General features: G+C 41.0%; 1 protein-coding gene across 2 annotated transcripts in view; it reads right to left on the bottom strand.

The window, feature by feature from the left end:
* Window positions 1-17,909, bottom strand: part of DGKI (diacylglycerol kinase iota) — a 402,033-nt gene that overhangs the window by 194,349 nt on the left and 189,775 nt on the right. For both annotated transcript variants that reach the window (XM_036328568.1, XM_036328569.1), the window contains exons 7-8: window positions 10,247-10,318; window positions 4,802-4,918 (exon numbers count right to left, since the gene is read on the bottom strand). In XM_036328568.1, coding sequence (XP_036184461.1) covers window positions 4,802-4,918; window positions 10,247-10,318 — 189 coding nt within the window. The remainder of the gene's footprint in view (window positions 1-4,801; window positions 4,919-10,246; window positions 10,319-17,909) is intronic.

The following is a 17,909-nucleotide window of genomic DNA, read 5'->3' as shown; positions in this document are numbered from 1 at the left end:
CCATATATATCACACAATGATATAGGTTCATAATTCAAAATTATACTCTGCAAGACAACCACCACAACCATCACCACTCTTGGCCACGTAATAAAAGTTGCTAACATGGTAACTTATTATTTCTTCTGAAAATTTACAAATAAAGGCAAATACTCAAGCATTTGTAATGTACTGGCTGGTAATAAGGGAACAGTCTCTTTTAGGAAAATCATAGCCAAAAAAATGAAGAGTGAAAATTGGGAAGTCACCCTTTGGCAACCCTAATGAAATGATAACATAGGTAATGATACTTATTAGATAAAACAATAGGTGAAAGGTTGATGGACAACTTTATGACAGATGAATTAAGATGACAGTTCCTGAACTTACTGGTCAACCTTCACATCACTAAAAGTTAGCAACATGACAGAAATACATATCATCACCCCTGAATTAAACCTGAATCTAATTAAGTTTAAGTATTATTTTACAAGAAACAGGGGCCTTCCGTGAAATCATTTAAAACAATATCAGGATACAATCAACGAAAATAAAAATCTGAGAAATTCCAGATACAGTGATCCAATTTATTCAATAAATGGCATGAAAAATAAAAGAGGGGATTATTACAGATTAAAAGAGACTTACAATATGTCACCAAAAAAGCACCTGTGACCTCTGGATCTTGATTTGAAAAAGATAACTGTGAAAAAAAATTTTTGAGCCCTGGCCCGTGTTCTCAGTGGTTAGAGTGTAACACAAACCCACCCACCCCACCCCCGCACCAAAGGACTGCAGGTCCAATTCCTGGTCAAGGGCATGAACCTGGGTTGCGGGTTTGCTCCCAGCCTTCAGCCAGGGTGCATGCAAGAGGCAACCAATCAATATGTGTCTCACATCGGTGATGTTTCTATCTCTCTCTTTCTCTATCTATCTCTATCTCTCCCCTACCTTCGACTTTCTTTGAAAATCAATGAAAAAAATGTTTTCATGTGAGGATTAACAAACAAACAAACTATATATATAAAATAGACAATCAGAAACTATTTTAAGGAATTATTAATTTTGGTGGGTGACAAAATGTGGTTGTCTTTCTAAAATGTTATATTTTAGAGAAGCAAAATGAAGTGTTTACAGATTAAATGATATCCTAAGACTTGCTTTAAGATACCCCAGTAAAAGAAAAAAGGGGAGAAACTTCTGTTTTCAGGAAGACAGAGTAAATGGGGTGGGACCAGGAGAGAAATGGATGTGGTTATGAAAAGGCAGCATGAGGGATACTTGTGGCAGCTGTTCTGTATCTTGACTAAGTCAATGGTAACATCTGGTTGTGATGTACTGTACTGTGATTCCGCAGGAAATCACAATGGGGGGCGGGGATTTGTAAAGTGTACACAGAATCTCTCTGTATTATTTCTTATGACTGTCTGTGAATCTCAAAATAGAAAAAAATGATTAAGGACAAGAAATTATGGTGTGGTGCAGGAATATATGAAACAATAATGGTAGAAAAGTTCATGCTACAGAAGAATCTACACTAATAAAAGAGAAAAATGGTAATTGGCGTACGGCGATACCGTTTTCATTGGCTAATCAGGGCTATATGCAAATTAACTGCCAACTAAGATTGGCAGTTAACTGCCAACAAGATGGCGACTAATTTGCATATGTAGGCACAATGCAGGGAGGCGAAAGGGAAAGCAGGAAGAAGCCCCCTGCCACTGACAGTGATCTGAAACCCAGGGGAGAGCTAAGAGCTGGGGGGCAGGGCAAAGGCGGCCCCAGGGCCGCCTTTGCCCTGCCCCCCAGCCATGATCGGAGAATCAGGAGCCTTTGCCGCCCTGGCCAGTGATAGCAGGAAGTAGGGGTGGAGCCAGCGATGGGAGCTGGGCACAGTCGAAGCTGGCAGTCCCAGGAGCTAGGGGTCCCTTGCCTGGGCCTAAAGCGAAGCCCACGATCGCGGCACCCCCCGCTGCCACTGCAGGTCCCCGCTGCCCGGGCAAGATGCCTAGGCCAGAGGCGTTAGGCCTGGGCAGGGGCGGAGCCTGCAACCGTGGGGAGCTGGGGGTCCCCTGCCCAGGCCTGACACCTCTGCCAGAGGCCTCAGGCCTGGTCAAGGGGCCGATCCGGTGACTGGTGATCGGAGGGTGATGAGGGTCAACTCCTCTGGCCGAGGCATCAGGCCTGGGTGGGGGGCGGAGCCGGGGATTGGGGGGATATGATGGTCCCCTTGCCCAGGCCTGAAGCCTGGGTCAGAGGCGTCAGGCTTGGGTGGGGGGTGGAGCAAGCGATCAGAGGGAGATGGGGGTCCCCTGCCCAGGCATGATTCCTGGGCCAGAGGCCTCAGGCCTGGGCGGGGGCCAGAGCCAGTGATCGGGGGGAGATGGGGGTCCCCTGTCCAAGCCTGACACCTCTGGCGGAGGCGTCAGGCCTGGGCAAGGGGCCGATCAGGCGATCGGAGGGTGATGGGGGTCAACGCCTGAGGGCTCCCAGTATGTGAGAGGGGGCAGGCTGGGCTGAGGGACTCTCTCCCACCCCCCTACCCAGTGCACGAATTTCATGCACCGGGCCCCTAGTCTATATGTATAAAAGGCTAAGTGTCCGTCTAACTGGTAGCTATGATGCGTACTGACCACCAGGGGGCAGACTCTCAATGCAGGAGCTGCCATGACATGCACTGGCCATTTCAAAATAATAAAAGGCTCATATGCAAATTGACTGACTGCTGGAACGACCGGTTGCTGACGCACACTGACCACGAGGGGGCAGATGCTCAACACAGGAGCTGCCCCCTGGTGGTTAGTGTGCTCCCACAGGGGGAGCACCACTCAGCCAGAAGCCGGGCTCACGGCTGGTGAGCGCAGTGGCGGGAGCTTCTCTCGCCTCCACAGCAGCACTAAGGATGTCCGACTTCCGGGTTAGGCCCGCTCTAGGCCGGGTTGAGGGATCCCCTCCTGAGTGCATGAATTTCGTGCACTGGGCCTCTAGTTCATTATAATCTTCTCTCTCTCTCTTCACTTGCTTAAAATTTTCCATAACAAAAATATTTTTAAAGTTTAGTAAAGGAAACTTACAATTTCCCTGCAAAGTGGTATTATCTTCTGATTTTCCTAACTGGTCTATCTCCAGTCTTCCAAAATCCAATACCACCAGGTTATCCTACACACTCTTGCTAGTTGTTTCCTTCTAAAATATAATTTTTCCTCTATTACTCTGTTGCTTAAAAGGATAAAGTTCACATGTATAAAAAATGCCCTGCCAGCTAGGCCTTAGCAAACACATACCCCTACCCTACATACACCCTGAATAAATCTTCCACTATAGTCAAGCTAGTCTCATAATCCCATGAATATAATTTTTGGCCCAATACCCTTGCTCATGCCTATCTCCTGCCTGTTATTTCCTCTCTGCTCCACTGATCTAGATCCCACCTATCTTTAAGAGGCAGAATAAAAGCCACCTCCTCTATGAAGCTCTCTGTGGTCTTTTCTTAAGATAACTACATGGCTATTCAGAGCAAAGATCATGTATTGCATCATAATGCCCAGTAGCCTTCCTGATACCATTGAGGTTTTTGACGTTGATTTAACTGAATATTTAATATAAAGCTCTTGGAGAGATTTAGTAAATATTAGGGGAAAAACAAAAGTAAAAATATAAAAGAGATCTTAAAATAATACAAAATTGGAAATCAGTACACTTGAATTTCAGACAGTACAAAGTTGTGTATAACACCTTGGGCAACTCAATTTAACGTCTCTTAGCCTTTGGATCTAAAATGTAAAATGAAAGGACTAGAGGCCCCATATTTTAATGTGTAGAAACCGTACTTGTCTCTGGAAAAGATTTCCCAAGGGCTTCTTCTATGGATTATGACTTGGAAAGATTATTACCAAACGTTACTCATCGGCAGAGACTAAACTTCATGTAAAACACACAAAGCAAAACAGTGTCTCTGATCCAACAGTTTTTAAATAAAAAACTGAGTCAATGGGAATAAATTGCATGATGATTTTGGAGCCCACATGAAAAAGGATGGCCACATCATTTAGAGATATTATACTCAGTAAGACTTCCTAAGGTTCCTGCACCTTAGGGAGGCATAACCTTCTCCCTGTGGCACTGAAAATCGTCCCAGAACTTGGAGCTACTGTCTAAGACGTATACTACAAAGGGAGGAAATTTCCTCTCAAAGATTCTGACCTTAGGAAAAACCACCAAGGTTTCCCAGAATTGAAGCAGAGACCCACTTGGAAGAAAGTGAGGACTGAATGCAATGTGAGATTATGTACTAAGAGGCTAAGTTCTACTTGGCCTTAAGTGAGGAGTGTTGCTCTCTAAGCAGACCCTGTGTGTTTAGGAAGATCACGCCCCACAGTCTGCTGTTCAGGTTGGAAGTGGTGGTGATCTCGACCAAACAAGGAAGCCTGCACAGTTTGCCCTCACATTCACTCCCCGGGGGTGCCCAGGATGGAAGAGAAGAGAGGTGCACAAGATTCAGCTATAGCCACTAGTATTTGAGCAACTCAGGAAAGAACCCAACTCAGGAGAGAATATCATTTCATGATATTACATGGATGGGAGGGAAATACTCCTGCTGTGGAGTCTGATTTCTTTAGAAGAGGAGGCTGGATCCATGAGAGAGCCCAACGCAGTAAGGTGATGGGCTAATGGGATGAACTGGGGAAGCTGAGCATGGGACCAAGGGGATGAATGAGCAGAGATCGTAGAAACCCAAAGACTAGTCAGAGGGAGAAAAGCAAGAAGCAACAGTTACTGTTTCTCTGCACTGGGCCAGCAGCACCAGGGTCCCTGCAGTTACCTGAGGTTTCTTCACCTTAATGATCCAGGTGGGCGGGACAATAACAGCAGCATGAGCTCCCAGGGAGCAGGGTTCCTCAATTTGATGCAGCATAAAGCAGGTCACCTTATTGTGAAACTAAAGAGAAAACAGGCCAATAAATAATTCTGTGCAAAAGGCAAGGCCGCAATGAGAAGAAGTAAGTACATGGGTACATGCTCATGTATGCACATGCAAACACACACACACACACACACACACATCACATGCTTCTCATCAACCAGCCCCAGGCGCTCAGAGACCATATTTAGAATTCATTTCCCTTTATAAAATGATAACAAAAAAAAATCAATCTTATAGGACAGGTCAGCTAAAACTTTATAACCCTGTTTTTGTTTTTAGTGCCTCACTTTTATTTTATTTTCTAAATTTGTATTGAATTTATTGGAGTGACACTGATTAATAAAATAAGTTTCAGGTGCACAATACTGTAATATATCATCTGTATATTGTATTGTGTGTTCACCACCCAAAGTCAAGTCTCCTCCCATCATTATTTAGCTCCCCTATCCTGTCTTACTCTGGTAATCACCATACTCTTGTCTGTGTCTATGAGTTTTGTTTAATAGGATATTTACCTAAAGATGTTAGTCTTGTAGGTGTGGACGAAAAAATGGCCACATACTAAATCTGACAAGCTCAGGGGAAGCCAGTGCTACAAAGTCAGAGACTGAAGGTAACCACACAGGATGGTCCGAACATAAAAATTCCTAACTAAAAGCAAGTTATGGTGAGTAGTCATGTCCTAGGCCTCAGCTTCCTTGACAAAGGTCAGTTTTTACCTAAGTGAGCCTGTCTATTGTCCTTTCGCCTCTCAGATAACATACCTTTGAAATGTCAGAGTAAACTCCTTTTCCAGACCCCTCAGGGCACACCCACCACAACAGAGGCCACAGAAACCCTCACTGTATCTTGTTTCCTATATACCATCTCTATGTGCAATAAATGTTAATTATTAACTATCTTGTACCCACCAATAAAAAAGAAGTGTGTGTTTCTCTACTTTGCCTTTTTATACAATTTCAGAGATTTCCCAGCTTTGCTTTCCCCTGCCCCCTTAATCTACCACCCATTTCATGTACCACCGCCCCCCCTTCTTCCTTTGATTCTAATGTATAAAATAAGCTGTAAAACTGCTATTCTCTGGAGCATTTTCTCTATCTGTTGAGATTTTGTTTCTCAGCAATTGTCATCAATTTGGCTCAAAGAGAACTCATAATAGAGTTCTCTACAGCCCTGACCGGTTTGACTCAGTGGATAGAGCGTCGGCCTGCAGACTGAGAGGTCCCAGATTCGATTCCGGTCAAGGGCATGTACCTTGATTGCGGGCACATCCCCAGTGGGAGGTGTGCAGGAGGCAGCTGATCAATGTTTCTCTCTCATAGATGTTTCTAAGTCTCTATCCCTCTCCTTTCCTCTCTGTAAAAAAATCAATAAAATATATTAAAAAAAGAAAAGTTCTCTACAGGTTTGAATGTTTCTTATATTAACTGAGGGTTCTATTAATCCTAACTTGGCCGTAACTTTGTTTCATTGGACTTGCATGGTGAAAGACTTGGGTAATTTGGGATAATGTTGAAAAGGAAATGAAGATGAGCAGAAAGGAGGTGCCTAACATCTGTCTCTCTTTTTTCTACCCACAGATGTAAATCCTTCTCAGATGGTCTTCCAGTATAAGGGACCCAGGAAAGAAGCAAGAGCTGTTAGTCCAAGAGGCAACAATGAACGAAGAGATTGCTTCTGCTGGGTTTGTGAGGGCTGCTAAAAAATATAATGGTCCCATTACACTTGGCAAGTCTAGAGTGCTTTTTGTTTTTGAAAGGAAGGAAGTAAATGTAGACTAACAATGCTTTAGAGGCTTAAATCTATCCCCAAATAGATTGAGTGACCTTAGGCCAATTACACTTTCAATCATCTTTTGTGCGACTGTAAAGGGATAATGATGTGTGGTGACATCTGTTTTCTAATAAACATAAAATCACATTATAAGCCTTAACGTTTTAATTATAGTGATTTTCTTAAAAATTTGACATGCTTTCTACTTGGATTCTATTTAATGTGACCACATAATTTATCATCTTCACTGGAACAATTTTAAGAGTGAAAGGGAGTACTGTCAATAATTATCTTGGAACAAAAGATGTAAATTAGGACTGTCTCAAGGAAACTGGAAAATATGGCCACCCCAATTATACCTCATCAGGCAGGTTTTGTCTTCATTTCTGCGTATCTTCACGATCTGACGTGATCCAGAGACTACTAAATCAGTTAATTAAGTATGGAATACAGCTTCATAATTTCCCCAACCACCAGTTATTTGTGATCCGAAAATAATTTGATATACCAGAAAAATGTTATTTGAATATCTTTTTTTAAAGGTGATTTCTTCATGGGATGTTGATAGTGGGGAATGTGTGATGGTGTAAGGAGAGGAAATATATGGAAAAATCTCCCTACTTTCACCTCAATTTTGCTGTGAACCTAAAACCGTTCTAAATAATAAAGTTTATTTCTTTTAAAAAAATGTTTTAAATATTTAAATAGTTTTGTTAAAAGATTCATTAATGAATTCTAAAATCAGTAGGCAAAAGTTTGAGGAGAAATATATCAGTATAATCTCAAAATATCTCCCCCAAATATTTATCAATTGGAAAGGGATATAGCAAATGCCACCTAATCAAGTGATCAAGGTTATTATCATCAGTAATAAAACATTGACATTATGCCCTCTGAATAAGATGCAGGGAAGACATCCCATCCCTTCTCTCATACCTCGCCTAAAATGAATAATTTCAATCTAATCATGAGAAAACATAAGGCAAACTCAGTTTGGGAGACATTCCACATAATAACCAGTCAGTGCTCATTAAATGTGCCAAGGTCATGAAAGACAGAAAGAACGAGGAAATGTCAAGAACTCCACAGCTAAATGAACTGTGGGATCCTTAAATAGATCCTGGGACATTAAGAAAACAACTAGTGAATGTTTTAAAAATCTGTAGCTTAGTTATTAGTAATATATCAATATTTACTGATTTTATTCATTGTACTATGGTTATGTAAGTTGTCAAAATTAGAGGGAGTTAGAGGAAGTTGGATGAAAGTGTATACATTCATATACACTTTGCAACTTTTTGCAACTTTTCTTAAATTTAAAATTCTCTCAAATTAAGAAAATATTGTAAATGATTCACTTTTAGAAATTCAAATAAACTCCCAAATGAATGGCCACTGCATGTCTAAAATAGAAGGGATCTCAGAATCTGCCTATTTCAACTCTCTGACTCTACATCTGAGTAACTGCCAATCTAGAGAGAATAAGAAGAGTCCAAAAGTGGTAATGTGAGGACCTGAATCCAGGAAACCCAGCTCCCAATCCCAGTTTTTCCCCCCCCTGATGTAGTAAGTGCCCATAGAGGACATTACTTGTTTGACATAGATATTCTAGAAGGGATTACCTGTAGTGCTAAAATATACCCCCACCACAATTTGTCTTAAAAAGGTATTGTATTGTTAAACATTGCAAAATCACCTCCTCTATGTGTGATCCTGGGAAACCCAAAAGTATGTGGAATTAAGCACAGCTCTGTCACAGGGGTCAAATGAAAGTCATCTTTATAGTGATTCAGTTGGACTACAGATCAATGAAGAGAGAGCACATGTGTTCACTAGAAAGTGGGACTAAGTTCCCAATTCATTGAATGTGTACAGAACATCTAACCACAGCCTGAGACCTCTGGGGGCAAGAATAGATGCTGCCTAGCTGAGCCCGTGGCCACCAATGATGCTGAACCCCAATGGGGTTTTACCAGATCAGGGAAACCAGCAACACAAGTATTGTTGGACACCTGGACCCTGAATCTGCTTCTTCCACTCCAGATGGAGATATTGCCTTGATGGAACAGTTCCAATCAAGAACTAGGATAGCCTTGTATTTGTGAATGTATTCTTGAATTGAAGCACAAGGACTATTTCAGTAACAATTAACTAAAAGGAGATGGAAATGCCAAGCACTGAGCTGTTCAAACCAATGCATCTCTACGTAACAGCAGTAGGCTCTCCTGACAAGTGGGGGCCCAGGGAAATACAATACATAGATGGATGAGCATGGCTGTGTCTCAATCAAACTTTATTCACAAAAGCGGGCAGTAGTCAGAGTCGGCCTATGGGCCAGTTTGCCGACCCATGAGTTAGAATGTATATACATTGTCTGCTTAAAGAAAGAACAGGTACACAGGCAAACAAGTAGGAAAATGAACCATCTGGTTGGGACAGAGGGGCTTTAAAAAAAGGATAGATCAGTGATGGCGAACCTATGACATGCGTGTCAGAGGTGACACGCGAACTCATTTTTTTTGGTTGATTTTTCTTTGTTAAATGGCATTTAAATATATAAAATACATATCAAAATATAAATCTTTGTTTTACTATGGTTGCAAATATCAAAAAATTTCTATATGTGACACAGCACCAGAGTTAAGTTAGGGTTTTTCAAAATGCTGACACACGGAGCTCAAAAGGTTCGCCATCACTGGGATAGATTAAAAAAGAAGAAAAGTAAATAAAAATTTACTACTGGATTCTAATGAGTATATATGTTCAAGTGTAAGGAAGAGTTACATTTCAATGAGCATGCAGACAACTGTAACATTGAAATTTAAAGGATACAAAACCATTCTTATTCTAACATAGCCCTTTCCCACACACACCAAAAATGGTGCCTACATAAAAAAAAACAGAAGAACCAAGATGCCGAGACTGCCCTGTTAGAAGGATTACCTAATGTTGCAAGTTGCTTTCTTCCTAATGGTGCAACTTCCTACCATAGGAAAAGTTGTCAACAACCTAGTGTAACTGGAAAAAAATATATGGTCTAAGAGGGAGAAGTCCTTGATTCTAGACCCAGGGTCAGAACCAGGGAAGAATTCTCCAGTCTCTGAGCCCAGAATTCAATGTGTATAAATGAAGGGGTTAATTCATCTCTGTAGTTTCTTCCAGCTCATATGTGCTATAATTCTATAGTTTTAAATGTCTTTCTTCCTCCAACGATCCTATGTGAGGAAAACAATACATACATTGGATGACCTTCCACTTACAGACAGGAATTCAAGCAATGACCTAAGTCTATTTTTTTTTAAATATATTTTATTGATTTTTTACAGAGAGGAAGGGAGAGAGATAGAGAGTTAGAAACATCGATGAGAGAGAAACATCGATCAGCTGCCTCCTGCACATCTCCTACTGGGGATATGCCCGCAACCCAGGTACATGCCCTTGATCGGAATCAAACCTGGGACCTTTCAGTCCACAGGCCGACGCTCTATCCACTGAGCCAAACCGGTTTTGGCCTAAGTCTATTTTTATAGAACATGAGCCCACTTTGTTTTATTCCATCTCCCAACTTACCGCCTGCTTGCACCAGGAACAGCTGATAGCCACAATCTCTTTACTGTGGAAGGAGAATTTCTGCTGAAAGCCCTGGGGTGTTAGGACAAGAGATAGAAAATTTAAAACCACTTCAATCACAGTGTGCATCTGCCCTCCTGAAGTCCAAGGAAGTGAACAGAGACAGAACTGACCCCACCACTCAAGGTAACTGGGACACGTTCAGCACTTACATTCTCCACCCTCTGCCATGCAAAAGTTTCCTATTCCCAGGTCATCTGACTGTTAGAGAGGAGGTACCAGTATCTGCTGTACCACTAAGTACTCAAAATTTCAAAGTCAGACTCGAGAGAGAGAGAGAGAGAGAGAGAGAGAGAGAGAGAGAGAGAGAGAAATGCATTTTCCCCAAATAAAATGTGGTTCTGATAGTAAAAACAAAAGAAAAGTCACAACTGGTTCACATGGTTCTCTATAACAACAGTCATCCATCTCCGAAGTTCTAACAACTTCAACATCTGAGAACCCACATGGAGAGAAATAAAGGATCAGAGAGTTAGGACCCAGAAGTGAGGATGTGGGAGAAGTCCCAGGGTGCAGAAAGAAATTCAATGACTTTCATCATCCCTTTGGGATGTTGGGACTCAAAACAAGCAGCTTTCTATGTTATTCCTCACCAGCAATCAGCAATGAGATTAATGGGATGGCAAACTCAATCCTCTTAAATGAACAAACGGAAGAACAGAAGAGGTGTTTTTTGGCTGCTCTCCCTACATAATGACCAGAGAGAAGCATGCAGTAATGCTCAAAGGGTGGTTTTAGCCTTCCCCAGGCTCATCTATTCTATCTGCCTGTGAAATCTAAACCCCAAAAAATGAATTCAGAGCAACGACGAAACATTTTTCAAAGAGGGCTTTTGTCAAGTGATCAAAAGAAAATGTGACAGGCAGAAAAGCTACCAAGGCACTGGCTGAAGAAGTCTTGATTAATGTCTACAGATAATTTTAACTTAAAAAATTCATTCACATTAAAAGAACTCTCATTCTAAACCATAGGCCTAACCACTTGTACCTGCCCGTGGCATTAGTGAATAGTTCCTTAAGTTGTTATTTTATGTGCACGTGTATTATCTGTCCAGTGAAATTATTGCTTTTTTGAGAGAAGTCCCTGTGATGGTCCTTAAACAGGTCCCCACAACTTAGCTGAGCTCTGTGAACTTCCTACACGTGGCATGCATGTCTTCGGATGAATTGAACAAAGTCATTGCTAGCACATCATGATACAATTACCAACTCCATGCTCTCTAGACTTTAAACACCTAACCCAAACCACATAGAAATATGCTTCCTCACATCACTCTCCTCCAACCCCTAAGACACTGCAAATATGCTAGCATTTTCATTTCATTCAGTCTGCAATACAAACATGCCACGTGGTTGGAAATCTATAGGATGGACTGTTGGCATGATAGCAGCCGAAGCCACAACTAGAGGTCTTATTGAATGTTGCTGTATCAAATGTATTGTTAAGCAGCATCTCAAATGCTATTACCCAGCCACCACTTCATCAATTCATACATCAGATGATTGTACATCAAATAGATGCTGATAGAGAGATGGCACTGGATCTTGTTATTGGCTGGGGGAATCTTAAACCTTCTAATTTTTCTCCTCACCTGAAAACAGTAATTATACTACAAACCTCTCCCATACCACTAAGTAGTTATGAGATTCAAATGGGGTAATATACTTGCAAAGTTCTTTATAATGCAATATGTAAATGAAGGAGTCATTTGATTGCTAAGACCTATCAACAGGAATGTCTTCCATCACCTTGCTGACAAAGTCTTCCAGGGTCTAATATGTGACTAGCCATGCTCTATTTGACAGTACAGAGGGAGAGTGTATTAGCCTACCCTTCTACTGGCCTCTGGTTTCCGGGAGACACAGATACAGTCCTGACACCCAGGCGGATACCAGAAACAAACAAGGCCAGCCACAGCTGGGGCGCAGGGCTCTGTTGGGTCCCTTGCAGATGAATCTGGTGGTAATCAGCTCTGTGCTTTGTTTTGGATTCTAATCTGGCTGAGTCACAGAGGCCCTAGCTTAAGGGTTATTGTCCAACACAGAGACTTAAATAGAACCCTATTGGGGCTTTCATGGGCCAAGTTCCCACAGGCCATCTGCAATGGGGAGATTTTGGCAGGAATCTCAATAGAGCAAAAAGAGCAGGTTCCTAATTACCCATTTTTAAATGCTGGCCCACACTTGATATTATGGGACTGACAGATGCCCTAACCGAATTTCAACTGACTCTATGATTTTTAAGGGCTATTTTGTTCATCACTATCAGAGAAGAAAAAAGGGATGCGAAGTCAGATCCAACTGACTTCAGAATTATAAATACTAAGAACCTAGAGAGATATTTTGGGGGGGAGGGTTGAGTTTTTTTTTAGTGCAATGAAGCTCTGAAATAAAGTATAAACAACATTTATTCTTAGCAGCCAAAGCTTTGTTGCCTCTTTTCCTTCTGTAATCTAGGGCATGTACCAAATGACACTCAGTTTACAGCCTTGGCTGGAACTAGAAAACAAAGGCTTTACTTAAAACAAACCAAAATTATTTTACTGCTTACGGATGTAACTGAGGTTTGGGAGAGGGAATCTCTTGATCATAGCCTGACTGCCTGTTTGAGTTAATGTTGTTTAAAACAAGAGTTGATGCCGCTCTTGACTCCAAAACTTTAAACAACACATAACTAAATCTCTCCATTTTTATTCACATGTTCAAAGCTCAAAAGAATTACAAAGAAAATACCCAAGGGAATCAACATTTATCTTAAAACAGAGAACTTCAGATATTTTTTGCTCAAATGTTCTATAATTTTAAATATAAACATATATATATACTTTCACACATTTTATATTTTAATATCTAATATGTTCACCATGAGTTTAAATTAGATGCAAAGTTCATTCTGTCTGGCAAAATAAAATTGAAGTTTTAAAATAAAACTATTACACCACTCTTGTAAACTTATCCAATGGGATATAACATGATAGCAACTAGATACTCACTAAAGTAAAAGGAAATTTTGATCAGATCAAACCTTTGCTAGAAGACCTCAAACCATTCGAACTATTTCAGTGCATTGGGCTTTAGCCAACTGAAGCTGACAAACCATGACGTTTGAGCATCCCACAGCTGAAGCACAAATTCATAACAACCCAACTGACACTTTTCCTGACTAATCAAAAATGGCACTCATTTTGACCAACTATCTACAGACTTATGGACTAATTCTGTCCTATCCAGAATTAGTTAAGGGTTCAGCCTTCAGTCTTTAGCGAGCAAAGCTACCATGAACCAATCTCTTTCCCAGTCCAGGCAAATGATTGACTTTTTCCCCTCGACAGACTCTTCAGTCCAGTTTCACACTGATAGGCGTGCTCTTACCTGGAATTGTGAATCTCTGCACATTAGGCTAGTTTTACAATATGCCTAGTCCTTAGTTTTATCACAGAGTTAAAATGGTAGCATTAATATTTTAGTTTATACAGATTAGGGTTTATTTACATTCATAAAAATCTAATTTACCTGTTATTTCTAAGTTTCCTATACAGAATTTACTGGCCTTAAGCTAAAATTTTGCTAAACATTCAATATTTTCAAATTGTGAACATGTGTGGTCATCTAAATTGAATTATAATAATGTATTCATGAATGAAATTCATTTAATTTTTAGGATATTTTTTTTATTGATTTCAGAGAGAGAAAGGGAGGGGAGAGAGAAATATCAGTGATGAGAGAGAATTATGGATCTGCTACTTCCTGCACGCCCCTACTGAGGGTAGAACCTGCAACCCGGGCATGTGCCCTTGACCAGAATTGAACCCGGGACCCTTCAGTCCACAGGCTGACACTCTATCCACTGAGCAAACTGGCTAGGATCATGAGTGAAATTTAAATAAGCAATGTCTTTATAACTTATGACAAGTCCACAGGTGCAACAACTGAAATTATGTGATTCTATTGTTAGGTTATGAGAATTGTCTTTGAAAAATCTAAATTATCTATTGGGTTTAATTGTAATATAGTTTACGGCATTAATAAAAGGCTCTGAATATTTATTAATGCCCTTATTGTTCATAATATTCTCTCATTCCAGGGTAATCACTGATTTACACACATGGACTGACATTCATTATTCTTCATTACAGCATTCTGTTATCTTCCATTCTAATGTTGTTGGTAATTATAATAGACTCTTTAGAACCAGTCAGTCTTATTATCCTCAGATAGTTTCAGCTTTTTTCATTAACTTATCTGAAGACCCCTGCTACAAGCTACAGATCATAAGTAGAGTCTCCAGGAAGAGGGCACAGGCTTCTCTGTGTAAATTCACTCCATTACCACAAACTTGTCAGGCTGTATGAAGAGCCTCAGACATGATTTCCAGTCATCTTTTATTTTTGAGGCAGATGACTTCATGGAAGTACATAGCTTAATCCAGGATTTTGGAATTAAGGTATAATTGAAATTAAGCTTGTAACAATGGCTACAAATTTACATTTTATATTACATGTTAACCATTTGTAACTGTGATGCTTACATTCATATTTTTATGATTGTCATGATTCTAGGGCATAAATGTTTTATACGAATACTTGTGTCATATTTAATATGGCCCAAACTGCATACAACACTTTAACTGTTGGGTTTATATCTTTGTCCTAAAATACCATCCATGGCACAATGGGCTCGTATGTGCAGTAGCCATGATGGCAGTGATGAATGCTATGTTTGGGTCCAAAAGCATGGGCTCCTACTCACCAAAACTGAGCTAGCCACTACCACTGCTGACTGTAACCTTCCAGCAAAAGACACACCGAAGCTGAGCACCCAATATAGCACCATCCCTCAGAAACACCATCAGCTGATGGCAAACTGATTACACTCACCCCCTTCTATTATGGAAGCGGCAGCAACTCATCCTGACTGGAATCAACACATATTCCAGGTTTGGGTTTACCATTCCCTTTTGCAGGGTCTCAGTCAGCACCACTATGCGAGTGTTTACAGAGTGTTTGACCCACCAACAAAGGATCCTGCACAACACTGTGTCAGACCAAAGAAACTATTCTACAGCAACAGAGGTGCAGGGGTGAGCACATGACCATGCGAGGCACTGGTCCCATCACAGCCCATGCCTTCCAGAAGCTGCAGGAGGACAGATGGGATGTAACAGAGGCTGCAGCTTTGAGAGGAAACCCTATGAGCACCACCCTCCAGTTTCAGTGTACTCACTAAATCCATGACCATTGAATGGTGATGTGTTTCCACAGTAAAATCCACAGAGGCAACAACCAAAGAGTGGCAGTAGGAGTGGCCTTGTGAAAGGAGTGATGCTGAGAATCACCAAGTAACAGGGACAAACTGTATTGGATGCTGTGGTGTTCCACCCAGGTGACCCTGCTTCAGGCCGAGGCATTCATCCCATTCTCCCAGTTAAAGGAGATACCTTTCCATCTTTAGGACTTGCCCTAAGCCTAAAAGAGTCACCTCACTCAGACAGCCCACATCCAGTGATTGGTCACTGCCGGGCAACTCTGAGTTCAACTCCTCCCTCTGCACCATCCCAGAGCCTTGGCACTTCTGAAGAAAGAGCAAAGGGGACCAGAGTGACCAAAGTATCACAGCATCACATTACTGCCCCTACTGGGGCTCTGACCAGGCCCAAGGTCAGGGGAGCAGTGGCAGTAGCAAAACCACCCTAAAGGTGAGAGCTGAGTGACTTAGCCACCGCGGGTCTGCAGCAAGGAGCACTGGTTCTCAGCCTGCAGCCCCTTGTTCCTTTTTTAAATGTTTATTTAATTAAGTTTATTGAAATAGCACTGGTTAATAACATTGTATGTTCCAGGTATACAATTCTATAATACAATGCCAGTATTATAGAATATCTGCTCACCACTCAGAGTCTAGTCTCTTTCTGTTACCCTCTTCATCCTCCCCACCCCCTTTTCCCTCTAATAACTATTATACTGCATGATTGACACGCAAGAAGCTGTACATGTTTAATATATACAACTGGATGAGTTTGAAGATAAGTATATACCTGTGAAACCACCACCACAATCTATGCCATAAAAATATCTATCATCTCCCATTGTGTTATTTTTTGTGATAAGAACACAATATACTATCTATCCTCTTTGCAAAATATTAGATATACAATATAGTATTATTAACTATAGGCACTGTGTTGTACAGTACATCTCTAGGATTCATTCATCTCGCATAACGGAAACTTTGTACCCTTTGACTAATCTCATCCCATTTCCCTCCTCAGATGTATCTGAAGGACCTTATGCTAAGTGAAATAAACCAGGCACAGAAGGGCCAATATTACATGATGCCACTCATATGAGGAATCTAAAATAGTCAAACTCATAGAAGCAGAGTAGAATGGCGGTTGCCCTTGTCCCCTGTCTTGATACTCAGCCAAGGTCAGGAAGGAAAGCCAGGCTTCCAGCAGCTATGTTGGCAGGGGCTCCATGGGGAGGCTTAATTTCCTTGTCCTTGTTATATTACCCTCTCCACACCTCCTGGGTCCTCCTGGGGCTAATGGCAGACGATCCCACTGTTTTATATGGACAAACACACAGACAGGCAAACAACCAAGCCTGCCTGTCCAGTGCATGGAGCCTCACCCTCAGACTCCCCTTCCTTGTCCCTACCCGTGCAGGGTCTCCTGAAAGCTGAGCCCAGGATGCACACATTTGCAGATCAGTAGATGTTTAAACTGATAACAAGGCCCCAGGTCAGTATTCTTCATAATTTTTAGACTCTGTAATCCCTTTCACTATTCATATCTTAACTGCACCCCCATGGAGTGTTTTTAATCATTTTTGTCATCTTTGCATTACAAAAATGCTATTAAGTATACCTCTTTGAGATAGTGCATATTTTGAATACTGAGCTGTAAGTTCCTTTTTAATTAATTTTCAACAATATTCATTACAAGAAAGAGTAATTTTGACATGTTCCCACTTAATTAATGCTACCTGCTGTTTAATTTACTTAATTACATATGAAAGTATGTATGATTTACGGACAAGTACTCCATAATGATACCACATGTCTGTTAGACCCATAGGGCATCAAACATGTAGACTGAAGTTTGACTACGTGTTGTTGCATTAAAAACCGCTTTCAAGATTTATTGTTTAATTTTCAAAAAGCGCATTTATTCGTGTGACTTTTATATATGTCTCTAAATAAAACATAAGGTTTCAGATATAGTTTACAAGCATATCCCTATAGTTACCACAGTGCTGGGTTTAGATGCTTGGTTCCTTCAAAGATAAAGAGGCAAATTAGCCATAATCATGGCAGCATTTTTCCTTTGCCTATTGATTTGTAAATCACTAAGAACAACTCAGCGTTGAAAAAAAAAATGTGATTGAATAAATGTAAGATCTGGGGAAAATTCCTAAGAGATACATTTACAGAATAAGCAAGCAGCCTGCCTCTCCCCATTCACTGAATACAGCTTGACATTAAGCAACACGTGCTAGATCAGTCCTGGCCCCCTGGATCCACTTCCCATCTTTCTCTACACCATGTCCTATTGGAAAAGTGACTTTTATGGATTGTCTTGACAGTGTCCCTTGTGATCTTGTTTCTAC

Source organism: Myotis myotis, unplaced genomic scaffold (assembly GCF_014108235.1).
Source record: "Myotis myotis isolate mMyoMyo1 unplaced genomic scaffold, mMyoMyo1.p scaffold_m19_p_11, whole genome shotgun sequence".
Lineage (NCBI taxonomy): Eukaryota > Metazoa > Chordata > Mammalia > Chiroptera > Vespertilionidae > Myotis > Myotis myotis.
Note: the sequence above shows the minus strand (reverse complement) of the source record. Positions and strands in the feature narration are given on the sequence as shown.